Source organism: Salvia splendens, chromosome 7, assembly GCF_004379255.2.
Source record: "Salvia splendens isolate huo1 chromosome 7, SspV2, whole genome shotgun sequence".
In the NCBI taxonomy this organism is placed as follows: Eukaryota; Viridiplantae; Streptophyta; class Magnoliopsida; order Lamiales; family Lamiaceae; genus Salvia; species Salvia splendens.
The window spans coordinates 20,582,771-20,602,578 of record NC_056038.1 but is presented as its reverse complement, the minus strand read 5'-3'; the positions used below and the strand labels follow the sequence as shown (position 1 = coordinate 20,602,578).

General features: G+C 40.5%; 1 protein-coding gene and 1 long non-coding RNA gene across 4 annotated transcripts; both read left to right on the top strand.

Annotated features, from left to right (window-relative positions):
* Nucleotides 1-1,477: 1,477 nt before the first annotated feature.
* Nucleotides 1,478-2,801, top strand: LOC121811564. 3 transcript variants are annotated; one of them, XR_006052713.1, is made up of 3 exons: nt 1,478-1,722; nt 1,831-1,917; nt 2,653-2,801. It is a non-coding gene; the product is annotated as an uncharacterized LOC121811564 (long non-coding RNA). The 3 variants fall into 3 exon arrangements; XR_006052712.1 differs by having other exon boundaries at nt 1,831-2,549; XR_006052711.1 differs by lacking the exon at nt 2,653-2,801 and having other exon boundaries at nt 1,839-2,120.
* Nucleotides 2,802-5,156: 2,355 nt separating this feature from the next.
* On the top strand, nt 5,157-11,594 carry LOC121810554. The gene is made up of 5 exons (XM_042211317.1): nt 5,157-5,186; nt 5,313-5,323; nt 7,636-7,880; nt 7,989-8,075; nt 11,155-11,594. The coding sequence occupies exons 1-5, from the start codon at nt 5,157-5,159 to the stop codon at nt 11,328-11,330; spliced, it is 549 nt and encodes a 182-aa protein (XP_042067251.1). The 3' UTR covers nt 11,331-11,594.
* The last annotated feature ends 8,214 nt before the right edge of the window (nt 11,595-19,808 follow it).

Here is a 19,808-nt window from a genome sequence, read left to right as displayed (position 1 = left end):
TACATGACTAATCAAGTGTTGATACATAGAAGAAAGATACTCGATCATGAAAACTCGAGTAATTGTTTGTAAAGAAATTTCAAAATATCAGAGTTTTGAACAAAATAGACTTGAGTCTTTTAAGATGCACAACGGAAACAAATGAACGCGGTTCTATGTATGAAGACATGAACCCCCGAGAGTCAAAATCTGACGGAATTAAATGTCTTGTCTCAATAGCACTTCCCCCACCACTTCGCTGCTCAACCTGCACATTTAGAAATATATGCAGGGCTGAGTACAAAAAGTACTCAGTGAACACATTGCCGAAAGTTACACATATACATTTGAAAATATTGTCAAGCCATCATCACAGTAATACTCGGGGGTTTATTGAAAAGGCCCGAGCTTACTAAAAATAGTCACATTGGACTGCAACCCCTTTTTCCTGTACTTAGCCATATCTGATCACATTGTGCCGTCGAGATGGTGTTCTCACACGGTCACCTTACATACATGTGCCGGGAAGGTGGCCACCTTCCACGGTCACCTTCTCTGCCCAATATGTCAGAGGTATCCTTGTGCCGGGAAGGTGGCCACCTTCCTCGGTCACCTGCTCTTCCCAACATGTCAGAGGTAGCTTGTGTACACTAGTCCGAGCGGGGACACCACCCTCACTGGGACCCGAATTCGACTTATATTATCATTCATATTTCACTTGGCCTTAGCCAAACAGATAGGCATCATACACAAACATTTATGGCAGGACAACATCTTTAAAATCACGAACATATATTCGTGTTTTCATAAAATACGATTTGTATTTTAGTATAAGAAAGCTCACCTGGATCATTTAGTTCCTTTAACTTGAATCTTTTGTTCCAACTTTACTTGCAAGGGTAACCTCTTTGAAAACTTCATAATATAATAATACACTAATTAGACTCAAGGACAAACCTACTTAAATTAGAATGCATGCCTCATAATAAATCTCATTTTCTTACTTCACTTATCTTTAAGAAATTTCTTAAACTCATATATTATTTGATGCGTCTTCATCCACCATTTTCGGCTTCAACTAAATTGGATCTATGTATCTTCTTACTTTGAAAATTTTACTCTTAACCAAAACTTTAAAATAAATAGAAGGATCAGTTATTTTCGCTAGTTACATTAATGGAAGAAATAAAAAAAAAATTAAAGTAATCATTAGTGAAATCTTATTTTAAAACTTAGGCTAAAATTTAAATATTAATTTTGCTCCCAAAAGATATTATTTTCTACTAAATTTCAGCCCAAAACATAATTAATTTCGGAATTGGGCTTCCCTCCATTTAAAACAACCTTCATTAATTTAAAGATCTGGGCTCAAAATATTTATAAAATTTTTTTACACGGCCCAACTAATTAAATCAGGGGAGCCCATTAGGAATAATACACACTAAAAACCCTACCACTTATCTTCCTCCCTCATTTATTTTTTTTTAAAAAAAAGAGCAGCAGCTCTCTCTCTCTCTCCCACTTGGACTCGCCGCCACCAGCCTCACCGCCGCCGCTCGCGGAGCGGCGGCGCTCCTCTCTCCTCTATCTCTCTTCTCTCTTCACCGTCGCGCCGCCATCCTCACCGTTTTCTCCGTCCAGCCGCCACCGCTGCGGGTCCGCCGTCGTCGCGGGTTCGCATCCCCGCCGCCATCACCGAGAATCTTTCCTCCAGTCGCCGACGCCGTTTCCGACATGTAGGTGGTCGGTTTCTCCACCCCCTCTCTTTTATTTTTATTTTTATTATTTTTCTTTTAAAGATTATATTTTAAATTCCTTTTTGATAATAAACTTTGTTAATTTCATTCCAAGATTTCCAGATTCAAGGAAAGAAAAGGAAGGATGTGTTTTTGGAGCGTGGGCTGCCATCGTCGGCGACAGAGTGCCGAGCTCGTTGCCGTAAGTTCCTCCGGCAGGCTCCTATGTCATTTCAAGCTAAGTTCCCATTATTCATTAAGAATCTGATATTTTTATGTTCTTTGGATGCTATAGCTTCTATGTCCTTGAGGTGCTAAGATGTCTATATGAAATCCATATCATGCTAAATTGGTGATAGGGCAGCAGATTTTCGTCCCTAAATTAAGTTTATGAGTTCTTTGCTAGAGATTGTTATTTCTATATTTTCTTTGCTATAGATGCAATTTGCTAGTATTCGTCAGTGGCTAAAATCTTGCCATATGCATGTTGTGGAAAGAAGAAAAAAAAAACTTATGTCGTTATTCCTCACCTTTTTATGTGTTAGGAAAAAGCTTCACTACAACTTTCCACTGATGTGTACGTCCTCTTTCTTTTTCTGCTTTGTTGGAATTGATTTGGATTAGTGTATTGTTTGGTTGGAGGTGGGGTAGTGAAGGCGATGGCTGGTTGGTATGTATATAATAGTACAACAAGTGGTATGACAAAATCCTCTCAAATATTCTTTTAGCAGAGAAAATGATGATTACACCGACATCCCATTTAATGCACCATTAAATGCTGTCAGAAGGATTATTTTTCTTTAGAAAATTTTGGGTTGCATCATTAAATGCTGTGTAAGAGCCTCTGAATCTGCCTTCCCTTTTGAATTTTTTTTATTATTTTATTTATTATTTTATTTATTTTTTTGTAATTATTTGATTATTTAATTTGGTTTAGGTATAATCGGCTCAAGTTCGTGGCCGTCCATGTAGAAGTGCCCGTCTTCTTAAAACATATGATGCATAAATTAAATTTTGTTGGACTTTAATTGGATGTATAAGACATCAAAATTTTAATTTTGGGATCTTATTTATTTATTTGTTTATTTAGATTTATTATATTCATATATGTGTAATATATTTACATGTTCTATTCACTTGCCTGACATCAAAACAAACAACAACGACAATCTATCTTAGCTCAGATTTAATCGCATAAAAGTCACTTATATAGATAACCAAGCTAATAATATAGTTTATAATAATATCGGTGTAGCGGGTCGTTACATTCTACCCCTCTTAAAAGAAATTTCGTCCCGAAATTTAGGATGTATTTAGACAAAAAGCTCGGGATATTTTTCCTTCATTTTCTCTTCTAGCTCCCATATTGCTTCTTCCTGTCCGTGGTTTTTCCACAAAACCTTCACTGTAGTAATCGACTTGTTCCGAAACTGCTGCACCTTTCGATCTAGTTTTTCTACCGGCTTTTCTTCGTAACTCTGGTCAGGCTCTAGAGCGATTTTTCGTGGCGCATCACATTTTTTATTTACTTTTTTTTTCGGGTCAAACACGTACCTTCGAAGTTGGGAGACGTGGAATACGTTGTGAACGTTCCCAAAGTTGGATGGTAATGCCAAACGATATACTACTAGGCCCACTTCTTCCAGAATTTCATAGGGTCCAATAAATCGTGGTTTTAACTTACCCTTGAGTCCAAATCTAGTTATCCCTTTGGAAGGGGATACTTTCAAGAATATTTTCTCCCCGATGTTAAATTTCAATTCGATTCGACGTTCGTCGGAGTATGATTTTTTTTTCTGCTGTGATCAATGTCTTGCCTCCCATGAGGGTCTCACTCGAGGAAATATATAGTTGATCTAACCGTTTTAACTATGATAGGAACTGAATTTGGGATTCCAAGAGAAATATTCGAATCGTTCTTGCTTTGTGTAGGCTCCAAGGTAACCATGAAAACAAAACAATGATAATTATTTCAATTACGTGAGTGTTTGGTTCACCACAAACTTTCACCAGTAGCTTGCAACAAAGGTTTTCATGAAGTGCAAAGACTAGGCTCAATTGGGCTCATTATGCTCACTCCTGGAAAAGAAAAGATACAACTTCAAAGGGCTTGAGCTATACCCATAGAACTTGAGAATTTTATTATGGGAAGAGCTTGTCAGATGGAATAGATTGCGAAAGTGAGGGTATGATGAATAGAATGTAGATGTCAATAATAGGTTGCCAATAATATAATCAAAATGAACAGTGAAGTATACAAGTTTCCAGTATTCCCAGATGATAACAGGAAGACCTGAGATTGTGGGTTACAAATGGATTTGAAAAGAATATAAAAACAAACAATTGCAATTTGCTCGACGACACTGTGATAGAATATCATATCAACAAAATTTTTAGAGTTTATAAGCAATTCAGGGAAACTAACTAATAAAGAGGGCAACAAGAGGAAACTAGCCAAGGAAGAAGCAATATGCTAGCTTTAACATGGAGCTTGCATAAAAGCTCAGATCAAGAGACAACAGTCATATTTGAATTTAGAAGATGAGAGTACTCATGTAAAACAAAGAGCTTGCCAATATGTCTGAAAACACAAAAAGTCAAATTAAAAGTTTAAGGTCTCACTAGATGGTTGCTCCAATATAGTAAGACTGAAAATGATTGGCCCCAAGTGGATTTGAGAAAGAAGAATAACAAGGAACTACCCTTTTGGGTCATCAATATCGTGATACTGTATCACGTTAATGAATTCACAAAGTTTATAACCAAATCACGGAAATTGACTAGTAGAGAAGACAACCAGAGCAAACTAGTTCAGGGATAGAGAAAATTGCTTTAAACCTGGAGTTGCTGAAGAGCTCACAGCATGATGGAATAATTATAGAGGAATTAAGAAGAGGGGACTGTTCTTTATAAATTAAAGAGCTTGTCAACAAGCACATTTGAAAACACTAAAGGTCTACTAATGATCTTTGAAGAATATATTATCATTGAAGAGACAATAGTTTAGGGAAACATGTTCATTCTGAAGGCTATAAATAAAGCAGCTCCGAGTATAGGAGTTTGGTGGCAAGAATTCAGAGAGTCAAAGTATTGCTTTTATACAGAACGAGTAAAGAAGGACCGTAGTCACTGGAGGTTATCAGAAAACATGAGGGAGCAAGCTCAAAACTGTAAGTGATTCACAACCTTGACATAGAAGAGGGAAAATAATGGCACATTGCCTTGCGAAGGAAGTCATTTAAGATCTTAATTCAACAAAAGTATTTTGATCAAGGGGGATGTGAGAAAATAGAATTCATGTGAATCCAAGTAAGCGTTGCTGATGAATCTTCTTGGTTAGCTACAATGGTGATACTCCCCTGTTTAATTCTTTATAGAGAATGCTAACTGGGTTATGAGAAACTTTGGTTAAAAGCTATTTTCACTTTACGATCACGTCAGATGACCATATGCGGGGATTACGACTCTCTGGTACTCTCGGTTCGTCATAACGCTCATCCTCGTAACACCTCGACTATGTTTACTTACATTGTAGAGCTAGGTTCTTTCTTTACATTGTAATCATATTCTCTTGCTATGTATGTGTACATCTCTTAGTTGGATCAAAGGTATGATCCTTTGGAGTGATTGGATTGCCAAGAAAGACAATGGCAAACCCAGATTATTCATGTCATTGGGACGTAGAAAAATCGTTTTGTTCTATGTTGGATTACTTTTCTCGTGGCGAACTTTCTTTCTTATCGCGCCATTTTCTTTTCGTCGCTCGAGAAAGCGAGAAATGTTCATACTGTACTTCTAAGTTCGAGCTCATATTGTGTTCTAGAAGGGACGCATAACTAAGTATTCTAAGTTCTTGAAAATTTCAATTTCCCCATACTAGCAACATGATTTAATGACTAACTCAAAAAGAGATGTCATTTCACCAATTGGTACCAGACTCGTATACTTTATACTTGCATATTTCAGTACCTTTTTCCATTTAGGAAAGTTACTTCTTTTATTCATACATTCACAGTCTTTAGCAAAGGAAAGACATGCTAACTCTTTCTTTAAGCACGTTACCCAATCAAGAAACATCAACTCTTTATTTAAATTTAGTATTTTCATATGTTCACTCAAATTAACTGCATGTGTTATTTCTCCATTTCAAACTTTCAAACATCTTGACTTTCTTTTGAAAAAGAACAAGTTACCTTTTTCTCATTGAGCGCGATTGGTGGGAGTGCTAAGAGCATTTTCATCGATTAGACAGTCTAGTGGAACAAGGCTAGACCAAAGATTTTCAAAGAAGACTCTCGGGTTCAGAGTGAGGAAGAACGCTCTGACACCACTCTGTCACGACCGCATTTTCTAAGGATAGAAAACACGGTTGATCGCGACTAGGGGAGGGTTAAAGAAGCGGGAAAAGAAATAAGGGGAAAATAAAATCAAGCATTGGTTGCGATACATGACTACTCAAGTGTTGATACATAGAAGAAAGATACTCGATCATGAAAACTCGAGTAATTGTTTGTAAAGAAATTTCAAAATATCAGACTTTTGAACAAAATAGACTTGAGTCTTTTAAGATGCACAACGGAAACAAATGAACGCGGTTCCATGTATGAAGACATGAACCTCCGAGAGTCAAAATCTGACGGAATTAATGTCTTGTCTCAATAGCACTTCCCCCACCACTTCGCTGCTCAACCTGCACATTTAGAAATATATGCAGGGCTGAGTACAAAAAGTACTCAGTGAACACATTGCCAAAAGTTACACATATACATTTGAAAATATTGTCAAGCCATCATCACAGTAACACTCGGGGGTTTATTGAAAAGGCCCGAGCTTACTAAAAATAGTCACATTGGACTGCAGCCCCTTTTTCCTGTACTTAGCCATATCTGATCACATTGTGCCGTCGAGATGGTGTTCTCACACGGTCACCTTACATACATGTGCCGGGAAGGTGGCCACCTTCCACGGTCACCTTCTCTGCCCAATATGTCAGAGGTATCCTTGTGCCGGGAAGGTGGCCACCTTCCTCGGTCACCTGCTCTTCCCAACATGTCAGAGGTAGCTTGTGTACACTAGTCCGAGCGGGGACACCACCCTCACTGGGACCCGAATTCGACTTATATCATCATTCATATTTCACTTGGCCTTAGCCAAACAGATAGGCATCATACACAAACATTTATGGCAGGACAACGTCTTTAAAATCACGAACATATATTCGTGTTTTCATAAAATACGATTTGTATTTTAGTATAAGAAAGCTCACCTGGATCATTTAGTTCATTTAACTTGAATCTTTTGTTCCAACTTTACTTGCAAGGGTAACCTCTTTGAAAACTTCATAATATAATAATACACTAATTAGACTCAAGGACAAACCTACTTAAATTAGAATGCATGCCTCATAATAAATCTCATTTTCTTACTTCACTTATCTTTAAGAAATTTCTTAAACTCATATATTATTTGATGCGTCTTCATCCACCATTTTCGGCTTCGACTAAATTGGATCTATGTATCTTCTTACTTTGAAAATTTTACTCTTAACCAAAACTTTAAAATAAATAGAAGGATCAGTTATTTTCGCTAGTTACATTAATGGAAGAAATAAAAAAAAAATTAAAGTAATCATTAGTGAAATCTTATTTTAAAACTTAGGCAAAAATTTAAATATTAATTTTGCTCCCAAAAGATATTATTTTCTACTAAATTTCAGCCCAAAACATAATTAATTTCGGAATTGAGCTTCCCTCCATTTAAAACAACCTTCATTAATTTAAAGATCTGGGCTCAAAATATTTATAAAATTTTTTTACACGGCCCAACTAATTAAATCAGGAGCCCATTAGGAATAATACACACTAAAAACCCTACCACTTATCTTCCTCCCTCATTTATTTTTTTTTTAAAAAAAGAGCAGCAGCTCTCTCTCTCTCTCTCCCACTTGGACTCGCCGCCACCAGCCTCACCGCCGCCGCTCGCGGAGCGGCGGCGCTCCTCTCTCCTCTATCTCTCTTCTCTCTTCACCGTCGCGCCGCCATCCTCACCGTTTTCTCCGTCCAGCCGCCACCGCTGCGGGTCCGCCGTCGTCGCGGGTTCGCATCCCCGCCGCCATCACCGAGAATCTTTCCTCCAGTCGCCGACGCCGTTTCCGACATGTAGGTGGTCGGTTTCTCCACCCCCTCTCTTTTATTTTTATTTTTATTATTTTTCTTTTAAAGATTATATTTTAAATTCCTTTTTGATAATAAACTTTGTTAATTTCATTCCAAGATTTCCAGATTCAAGGAAAGAAAAGGAAGGATGTGTTTTTGGAGCGTGGGCTGCCATCGTCGGCGACAGAGTGCCGAGCTCGTTGCCGTAAGTTCCTCCGGCAGGCTCCTATGTCATTTCAAGCTAAGTTCCCATTATTCATTAAGAATCTGATATTTTTATGTTCTTTGGATGCTATGGCTTCTATGTCCTTGAGGTGCTAAGATGTCTATATGAAATCCATATCATGCTAAATTGGTGATAGGGCAGCAGATTTTCGTCCCTAAATTAAGTTTATGAGTTCTTTGCTAGAGATTGTTATTTCTATATTTTCTTTGCTATAGATGCAATTTGCTAGTATTCGTCAGTGGCTAAAATCTTGCCATATGCATGTTGTGGAAAGAAGAAAAAAAAAACTTATGTCGTTATTCCTCACCTTTTTATGTGTTAGGAAAAAGCTTCACTACAACTTTCCACTGATGTGTACGTGTCCTCTTTCTTTTTCTGCTTTGTTGGAATTGATTTGGATTAGTGTATTGTTTGGTTGGAGGTGGGGTAGTGAAGGCGATGGCTGGTTGGTATGTATATAATAGTACAACAAGTGGTATGACAAAATCCTCTCAAATATTCTTTTAGCAGAGAAAATGATGATTACACCGACATCCCATTTAATGCACCATTAAATGCTGTCAGAAGGATTATTTTTCTTTAGAAAATTTTGGGTTGCAGCATTAAATGCTGTGTAAGAGCCTCTGAATCTGCCTTCCCTTTTGAATTTTTTTTATTATTTTATTTATTATTTTATTTATTTTTTTGTAATTATTTGATTATTTAATTTGGTTTAGGTATAATCGGCTCAAGTTCGTGGCCGTCCATGTAGAAGTGCCCGTCTTCTTAAAACATATGATGCATAAATTAAATTTTGTTGGACTTTAATTGGATGTATAAGACATCAAGATTTTAATTTTGGGATCTTATTTATTTATTTGTTTATTTAGATTTATTATATTCATATATGTGTAATATATTTACATGTTCTATTCACTTGCTTGACATCAAAACAAACAACAACGACAATCTATCTTAGCTCAGATTTAATCGCATAAAAGTCACTTATATAGATAACCAAGCTAATAATATAGTTTATAATAATATCGGTGTAGCGGGTCGTTACAGTTTCTGTGATATATGTATATAGTGATCTATTTTCTTCATATTAGTGAAGTAAAAACATGCTTAGAGTGATGTGTTCCACGGTAAGTGATGTTTCTGTGATATATGCGTATAGTGATCTATTTTGTTCACATTAGTGAAGTAAAAACATGCCTAGAGTGATGTTTTCCACGGTTAGAGTGATGTTTCTGTGATATTTTCTTATAGTGATCTATTTTATTCATATCAGTGAAGTAAAAAACATGCTTAGAGTGATGTTTTCCATGATTAACTGATGTTTCTGTGATATATGCGTATAATGATCTATTTTGTTAACACCAGTGAAGTAAAAACATGCTTAGAGTGATGTGTTCCACGGTTAAGTGATGTTTCTGTGATATATGCGTATAGTGGTCTATTTTCTTCATATCATTGAAGAATAAACAGCTTAAAAAGAATAGAATTTCCATGACCCACCTATCAATCGCCATCAAAATAAAATTTGGAATTCATTTTCAATTAATTTGGGATTGATTTATCTGGTGAAGTAATGAACGTAGCTAAACATATCCGTCACGTTGAAACTCCACGACATGCGGTGATCGATTTTCTTCTCTGTTTATTCAGAGTTTCCTCACCAACGCTGCATCTGATCGAAAAATTAGCCAACAAATCCATCACAGTGTGCGATTAAGCTTCAGATTGTTTCTTCTCTCTCACTGGAATAGGCCGTCGTGTCTATTGCTGGAATCTGAGAGAAGAAGACGCGAATCGCTGCGAAGAGCATGAAATTCATCTCCTTCCGAGAACACCTCGGCGTCCGATTCTGATCACTTTGTTTGATCTATTTTGTTTGTTAAATGACAATTATACCCCCGCCTTCTTATAGTGAAGTAAATCTTTAGTATAGTGAACTGATTTTGCTTCAATTTCGAAAATGACATGGCTAATATCAGCCCTTGATTTCTTGATCTTATGGCTGAAATTTGTTCTCTAGTTATGGACTTAATAGGCACTTGCCCTATATCACTACTATATATATATATATGGATGTATTCATATACTTTTTCCATCTTTTGTTCTATTATTCTTTTTAATCTCGTCCATTCAATTTCAAGATCTAATGGCCCAAAATAATGCCACATGAATTTAAATTAAATCATTAAAAAATTTGAAAAGGCTAAATTTGGTATACACAAATGTGTTTGTTATGGTAACTTCCTTGATTTTTTCTTCCAAAATCTCAGCGGTTATTCTCAATGATATTTTCGTTCAATTTGTCTTCTCTCCATAAAAGTTAAGCGTTTATATTGCATAGAACACATTAAGGTCTGAAATTCTCATGCGTTTTTGTTTGTCGACGCGTTCCGGCTTTTTATTTGTCGCTAACAACGCCGATTTGGTGGAGGGCTCGGTCGTTGATTTTGTTTTACTGAACAATGAAGAATGTACTTATTTTTTTGTCTGCATAAATTTGTACTCCTAATTGTTAACTTAAATTCAGATTTGGTGGAGTAGTCGACCGTATGTGATGTTTTGTTTTGTTATCCAAAGTCATGAGTAATATATTATTTGTCGAGTTTCACTGTTCGACGCTCCTTACTTGTTTCCCCCAATGGTTTAGTAATCATTGGGGGAAGGGTTTTCTGTGTACAAATTAAAACTGTCGTCAAAGTCTACGATTCAGTCATTCAACGAGGGTTTAGAAAGCATGTAATGTACATTTTTACTGAACAGTTTAATTCGAGTTTGGCTGTGTTTGCTTGTTCGGTGCACGTTTCTTGTTTTCCCAAAGGGTTTATCAATCCTTGGGGCTAGGGTGTAGTATGTAATAATTCTTAAAACCGTAGTCTAAGTACACGAGCTTCAGTCATTCATCTAGGGTTTAGACATAATATTGGCTAAGTAGTAGTTTTTACTGATACACATAATGTACGTATATTACTCTGTAATGGTTTTTTTATTTTCAGTAATGGACGATTTATGATCTGTAATGTAAATGCTTGCTGAGCCGTTTTTTTGCGATTTTATACAGTGGTGGTGGTTATACTTGGTAATTCTCTTCTAGTTGGAACTCCTACAACACCCGCCTCTGAAAAGAGGCGAATGATTGAAGAGTTTTATGGTATGGTAAGGCCTGAAGTAGTTGAGGTCCATCCTCCGGATGTTGTCAAGACCAAGGGCCACGCTAGCACTCAGCGAGCCGTCTGATTTCCAAGAGAGAAAAGGCTGTAAAGGAGGCTACTAGGCCTCTTAGACGGTGTAAGGCGTGCAATGAGATGGGTCATCACGACTCTAGAAATTGTCCAATGCTTAAAGAGATGGCAATGGAGAATGAGCTGCAGAAGGGCAAGAGGAAAAGTTGATGTATTTTGCACCTCACAATATTTTTGGTTTTGTTTTTTGATTAGTCTTATGATTTACATCGTTGTCTTAGTCTTATTAGTATTACCACTGTCAACATTTTATACATAATATTATTGCATTATTAATATGTTAACGTACATTTTCATTACTGAAGTTGTACATTATTGGTTATTAGCACTTAACTTACTGCACACAATGTTTCGAGTACAGTTCATTATTAGACACATTCTGTATATTACACATTGCATTACGAAATTGTTAATGTACATTATTATTCATGAAGTTGTACATTTTTATTCACAATCACTTAATGGTCTGTACATTAATATTCTAGTACAGTTAATTAATAAGAACATTACGTTCATTATTCGGTTAATTATATCCATTATGTGCAGTTTGTTGTACATTATTATTAAAATACAGTTAACTTGTTCTATATTATTTTTTTCCTATTTTCCATTATTAGGGAGTGACGTTTCATTATTCTGTAATATACATCAATTACATGTTTTGAGTTAATTTCATCATACATTAATACCAAAAAATGCTTCTGTTTGGAAGAAGCACACTACATATTGTGCAAAACAAACCAAGCCACAAGTCGGCTATTTCCCCTTCCAACAAGAGTTATCAAAAAAAATCTGAGAGTTCAAACAATCACTCCAGCCCATAATTGTGCAATCATCAGCCTCGGTTTCCTATGCTCAGCCTCTTCCTGAGTTGTACTTGTCTCGGCCTCGGCCAATCTCTCCCGAAATTTCTGGGCAATCGCAACTAGAATTACATCTTCGACCGCTTCGTCAATGTCCAATCTAAGCTGCTTCGCTGTTGTCCAACATACAACATCAGAACATGATTATAACGAAAGCTATCAATATTGTGTCGCATTTACATTAGATAATGCACCATTCACACATGTACACAAGCAGTCAATGAATGCATAATACTTGATAAATAATGTATAATACTTGCTAAATAATGTACAGAAGCAATCAGATAATGCACAACGAAATATTACATTGCACCCATTGGGTTCATATACACAAGCAGTCAAATAATGCATAATATTTGATAAATAATGTATAAAAATAGATAAATAATGTACACAAGCAATCAAATAATTCACAAAGGAATTTTTTTTAATCAAACACCTTCACTGTGGAGGGTTCGTGGGTCTCTCATCCCTATATTGCAACGACAAAAAAAAGTTACATTTGTCCCATGTCAGGAAGTATAATCCTTATCCAATCCAATCCCAAAGCATGAATTTTTGTAGCAATTTCATACATTATTTTCATACATCCACTCCCACAAGTAATTCAAACAATTTAACAACTAAGAACCAATCGAACACCGCCGTACTTAATCGAAAATGTGAAAGAACTTAACTTTGAGATAAAAATGTATTGTGCGGGACGTTTCGGAGTGGTTCCGGGCTGGTTCGGAGTGTTTTCGGGGAGGGAGAAATCGCCGGGGGTGGAGGGAGGTGCCGGCAGTGGCGGCAGCGGTGGATGGCAGAACCGCCGCCGACCCTGCGACGGCCGACTGGACTCCGGCAGCAACCCCGGCGACTCCAGCGAGCAGCACGGCCAGCAGCAACCCGGCGGCGACGGCGGCAGACTCTGGCGGAGTTGAGGAGAAGACGACAGGAGAAAGAAAATGAGGGAGAGAGAGCAGTAGAGTGAGAGAGTGGAAGAGAAGGAGATAGGGATGAGAGGAAGATAAGAATGGGGCTTTGTTTTTGTTGGGCTTTTAATTTGGGCCTTTAATTTAATTGGAAGGTTTATCAAAAGTTGGGCTCTCTTTAATTTATTTGGTGCTTTCTAATTTAAATTGGAGATATAACATGGGGAAATAATTATGTTTTAGGCCGATAATTAATTGGGACGAATTATTTAATTAATTCCGAAATATTTTGAAGGATGAATAATTTTATCCCAAGTCCGAAATAAAATAATTTCGAATGGAAATAATTGCGATAATTTAATTATGTACTTGTTTAATTTCGGGAATTTAATTCGACACCGGGTGGAAAATACGAGGTGCCAACGGAGGAAGTATTGGTGTAAGCGGCCGACCGGCGACGCCTTGGGCGGCAGCCGAATAATCGAAAATGCACGAAAACCGAAAAATGAGATAAAAGACTTTAATTAGAGTGCATGCATTCTAAATGGTTTCTTTCTTGAGATTGATGTGTACTTTAATATTTTCTGAAAAGGTGGTTCGCACAGCCACTAAGGTCGGGACGAGAAGCTACTAAGGAAAACTCTAAGCTTTGAGGTGGGCTTTATTACTTAAACTCTTTTATTTGCAATGATATGTATATGGTGAGATAAGGGTGGTTTAAATGTTATGTCATGCCGTATTTTATGTTTTGAATTGCCTATCTGATTGTCTACTACAATAACGTTCTACTAGACTTTGATGGTTAACGAATTCGGGTCTGACTAAAGAGTGAGTCCCTACTCAGACTAGTGCACTGATGGGGATCGTGAGCCGTCCTTTGTGGTCGGCCGGTCCAGTGATCGAGTTTGTGGCCACATTCTCGTTTCACATGATGGTTCAGATATGGTACATGATGGAGGATGGGTTCAGATGATGATGATGGGTTGCGCAGCCATGTTTTACGATAGAAATGATTTTAGTGTTTCTCGGCATTTTTTTTAAAGTAAAACCCGAGTTTCACTCAATGATGGCTTGACATAACTTTATTGATAAAAGGTATTTTGGGCATGACTGAGTGCATCAAGTACTCAGCCCCTGCATATGTTTTCCCTATGTGCAGGTTGAGCGTGGACGGGGGACGGAGGATGTTGAGCATTTGGACAAGGACCGTATTCAATAAATGTTCTGGTTGCTATTGTGTCTTCATACATAGTTGTAGCCAACTCTCAAATGTTTCCGCTACGTAAAGTTTTAAACTATTATGTTTTCTTTATTCTGTTGGACTATTTTTCCTACGAACTTTGTTGCTTCGTGATTTCAGACTATAATTTGGTAATAAAGTTTCATCTTTTGATCTACATGTCGTACCCCTTGATTGATTCCCCTTTCTTCCCCGCTTCTTAATTCCCCCATTAGTCACGACCCACCGTGCTTTCTATCCTTAGGAAGTGCGGTCGTGACAGAATGGTATCCTACGATTACATGGGGCTATTACATCCAAAACCAAAAACTACCAAAACAAAATTCAAAAGATACCCCAAGAGTATGTCGGGGTCGTGTCACACTTGACTCGACACCTTCCTACTCTACGGTGACCACTCTAAGCTTCTTTATCGCCGTGGAATCGGATGTTGGGGATCCCCATTTGTTCCATTCGAATGATATTCTTGAGGTCCCTCGACGCATTCTGGACACCCAAAATGTGGCTATGCTCAATTCAACACCCAACTTCGCAAGAAAGTCAGTCGCCCTGTTACCTTCTCGGTGAATGAAGGTTGTTCGAAGGGTGAGCTGGCACTTGTGTAGGGCAATGTGCGCCATGACTTGGTGAATGTGAGCCGGCCCCCAGCTTGTCCCTTTGATTAAATTGACTGCTTGCTCGGCGTCCGTCTCAAGCCAGATTGGCTTTGCAAAATCCGTGGCCAACTTCAACCTGTGATGCATGGCAAGTAGCTCAGCTTCAAGGGGTGAGTGTGCTTCGAGAGGGAGCGCAAAAGCTACGAGCAATCTGCCCGAATGGTCTCGAATGAGACCTCCTCCCCCGGCTTGTCCTATTGATTCAGTAAAGGAGCTATCCGTATTGAGTTTTATCCAAGGCTGGTCCGGGGGGGTCCATTTGATCGACATTGCAAGTAGCCATGGCCTTTGCGGTTTGGCATGGCTTGGAATACTTACTCCTGGCCTAACTCCCTTCCAATGTTTTGGCTTGAGACGTCCATTAGACATGCTATTCCGAACGAACGTGAGGGTCTGCCAAATCACGCTGTTCACCTTGAACTGAACTTCTTGATGACGGCTTCTGTTTCTTTCTGCCCAGAGGAACCATAGAATGAGGTATGGCATGGCTCGGCTGAGATGCTTCCTGCTTGGGTGCTGCATTCTTTGCGCCCACACTTCAAGCCTTGTTGGGATAGTGTCATTTATCCGGAGAGGAGGGGAAGAGCCTTCGAACCACCCGTCGAATTCCCTCCACACTCTATTCGCGCCGGCACCTTGTATAAAGAGATGCTGGAGGGACTCGGTGCTTGGCCGGAGGGGGCAGCATTGGCACTTGGACGCAAACTCAATCTTGCGCCATTGGAGCTTTGAGTTGACAGGGATTCGATTAGATAAGAGCCTCCAAATGAAGATGGCAATGGTGATAGTAAGGCCAGCCTTCCAAATGTCTTCAAGTCCCTGGATGGTGGGCCTAGGGGTCCGGACCGTCTCCCAAGTCGAGGCTAGTGAGAAATCACCTCGTCGGGATAGGGTCCATCTCGGGTTGTTGCGGATTTTATCAATGATATGTTGTGGGAGGCCAGCCTGGTCATGTAGCAACTGCAGTTTAGGAACATCCCACGCGCCATCGTTGATGTACTCCGAGACCGTCGTCCCGGGGCTGCCCCGCTCATCAAAACAGAGTTCCCTAAGAGGATTGTTGCCGAGCCATATATCATCCCAAAAGTAGATCCTCCCTTGCCCTACTAGCCACTGGATGTGCGGGTGAGCGTGGACCCACACTTTGGCCAATCTCTTCCACGTTGGGCTATTTCTTCCCGAGGTTCTCGAGGTGAGTGGCGAATATGTGGAGCAATACTTTTTCATCATGTAGCGTGCCCATAGGGAGCTCTGTTCTCGAAACTGCCACCATAGTTTGATGTTAAAGGCTGTGAACTTGCGAATGCCGAGCCCTCCCTCGTTGGTGGGAAGACACATTTGGTCCCAGCTAATCCAATGGGTCCTTTTCCTTTCATTTGTCGAGCCCCAGAAGAATCGTGCCATTTGTTGATCAAGAAGCTTGAGAGTGCCGGCTGTCGGCTCTATAGCTTGGAAAATATGGATAGGAACCGCCTCTAGGGTGCTTTTAATAAGAGTTAACCTCCCTCCAAAGGATAAGTGACGATGCGCCCATCAGGATATTCGTCTAGCAATCTTCTCCCGGATGAACATAAACATATCTGTACGCTTGACTCCTCGGAATATGGGGACCCCTAAATAGAGGAAGGGGAAAGTCCATCGGGCGAAACCTCCTTCACTTTGAATTGCATGAGCCCATTGCTCATGTGCTTCGGCAATGTAGAAATTACTTTTGGCGAGGTTGATTTGTTGCTAGGAGACTCCCTCGTACCCGTCGAGACACGCTCTGAGCCGGCGCAAGGGGTTTGCAGCTGCTTGGGTGAAAATAATAATATCATCGGCATATGCTAAATGGCTGATTTCCATGCATCTCATAGAGGCTTTGAAGGTCATCTCCTTCTTGCCGAGAATTAGCTTGTCGAGGGAATCACGAACAATGCCGGTGAGATGGGGTCTCCTTGTCTGAGCCCTCGAGTTGATTTGAAAAATCCGGCAGGGGCGCCATTAATGAGGAGTGAGAACCAACATGAGCCAATGCATCTTTCAATAAGGCTTATCCATGCATCCGGGAATCTCATGCGCCGAAGGACCTTAAGCAAAAAGTTTCATTGGACCCTATCGTAAGCCTTAGCCATTTCAATCTTGATCACCACGTTCGGTGCTGGGGAGCACCTTGCTAACTCATGGAACATCTTTTGGGCGAGAAGAACATTGTCGTGTAAGAGCCGTCCCTTCACAAACCCACTCTGGTTTGGTGAGATTACTTGTGGTAAGAAGGGAGCAAGACGTGCCGTTAGTACTTTTGTGATGATCTTGTTAAGAACATTACAGAGGCTAATGGGGCGGTAGTCAGCCCACGTCTCGGGGGAGGCCTTTTTCGGAATGAGGACTATGTTGGTGGCCGTGACGCTTCGGGGGAGATATGCCCCAAGAAAAACCTGCGTTATAGCTTCCACAACATCCGATCCTATAATCCCCCAACAAGCTTGGTAGAAAACGGCCGAGAAGCCATCTGGCCCGGGTGCACTATCCCCGGAGATGTCAAACACAACTTTCTTCACCTCCTCGGGGTCCGGTGGCTTATGAAGCTCCTCTAGGTCCGGTGTGGGGGGGGGGAGTTGATGGATTAGGTCTAGATCTGGCTCCGCAAGGGTTGGGTTGTCCGGTGTTAGTAGGCTCCGGAAGAAATCAATGGCCGAGTTCCTTATCTTTGTCTCATCCGCAATCTCCCGGCCATTCGCCTTAATGGAGTGTATGCGTAGTCTAACTCTCTTATGCTTTACCCAGCTTTGATAGAACCTGGTGATTTTGTCTCCATCCGCAAGCCACCTCAAAGCCGCCTTTTGCCTCCAGAAATCCTCCTCCATCTGAAGCAGAAGGATGTATTCGGCAATGTTCTTGTTGATCTCGGTTCTGTTCCGGGGTGTTGGGTCAGCCTCAAAGTCGGCTTGGGCTTGTGCTATCCTTTCCTCCAAAGCTTGGAGGTTGGCGTGAATATTACTGAAAACTTCTTTATTCCAAACCTTTAGTGCCAATTTACTCCTAGCCAGCTTAGTTTGGAGATTTAGTAGCCCACTTGCCCCCGCCGGTTGTTCCCAAGTTTCCTGAACAAGCTTCTTAAAGCCGTCATGCCAGACCCACATATTTTGGAACCGGAATGCACTACCCACGGTGGGGGGCCTTGGCATCTTGCACCTAGCGAGGATCGGTCCATGGTCCGAAGAGACCCTTGGAAGGTTGGCCACCCTTTTTTTTTTAATCAAACACCTTTGCGGTGGAGGGTTCGTGGGTCTCTTATCCCTATATTAACAAAAGGGGGATTACAAGTAAATTACAATCACTCCTAACCATCTAGGTCAATTACAAAAACAAAATGTAGCAAAACTCATGGTAAGGACCACTAGAGTACTACGGGGACACGCCAAACAAGGCCCAACACCTACCTACTCTACGGTTCCCATTAAGCTCAAGTAACTATGGCTCAAACCGGTGGCTCCGGTCTTGGTACTTGGTTTTCTTCACGCAAACGGATGTTGGCCATTCCCAACTCATCCATCCGGATGATTGTCTTAAGGGCACTTGGAAACATTTGGTCATTAAGGCGTTGAAAGTTGGCCAATTCAAGGCCCATTTTGGCGAGTGCATCAACCGCCTTGTTGCCTTCTCTATGAATGAAGGTGGCCCGAGGGTTGATTTGGCGCTTGCGGATAGCCAGCCATGCCTTGGTTCGACGAATATGCGCTGGCCCCCATTTAGTCCCATTGAGGGGCTTCACCGCTTGGTCAGCGTCAGATTCCACCCAGATCGGACACGTAAATTCCGCGGCCATAGGCAGGTGATAAGGCTAATTTCATGCATAGGTCTAGGGGATAAATTCGTGAATTTGCTGGGTCTAACACATGTTTTAAGCCAGGTGTATAGAAGAAATTCGCCAGGTCTAGGAAAAGAAGGAGGCAATCACACGCCTGAGGAAACTGGCGAATAAGTGAACGTTGTGAAAGAAATTGCAAGACGGAGTAAATCTCAGAACTGAAGGGTAGAATGGTGATTTCTACGAAGGTTCTAGAAGATTATGTCCGTGTCTATAAAAGGACGGATGCATGCATTCTGGAGGGACCTTCTCGGTGGAGGCCTCACTAAGTGATGGGATATTAGATTCAAGAGACATCACCGAGGCTGGTTCGTTCGACCATGGGAGGCGGTGTTGTGGTTCGGCTACCGCAAGGACGTCCGCCGGCCGGTTGACGGCGAGAAGGGGCTGCGCCGCCATGGAGTCCAATATCTCCGCCGAGTCAAATGATATAATCTGCAAAATAGAGTCATGTTTTGGCTGCATTGGGAGGCCAACGGCTAGTGTGTCACGTGAAGGCTCGGTTTGGAAAGGCACCAAGCGACTTTCAAAAATAGGTTTTGTTGCTTTTTCCATTTCAGGTAGGTTGACCTTCACACCCACCAAGGGTGTTTGTCCTTCTCTAGGACCAGCAAAAGGAATCTTGGAAGCATGTGGCGGATTGTCCCCATCCTCATCATCATTCTTCACGCCGTCGCCGGGGCAATGGCCGGAGATTTGCGCCGACGAACCTGCATCATTACCGACGGGGCCTTCATCCGCAACGGTCATTTCCTTTTCGGCATTCACTCCATCAATCGGACTCCTTTCCCACACCGTGCTATCATCATCCACAGCCGTACCTTTACCGGCGGGCTCCGCAACCAAATTCATTTCCTCCATCAGATTTTTCTTATGAGTGAGTATTGTGGATGTTTCTCCTTCCTCCTCTTTTGCCGCGACTCTCTTGAACTTCGGCTTGGCCGAGGGGG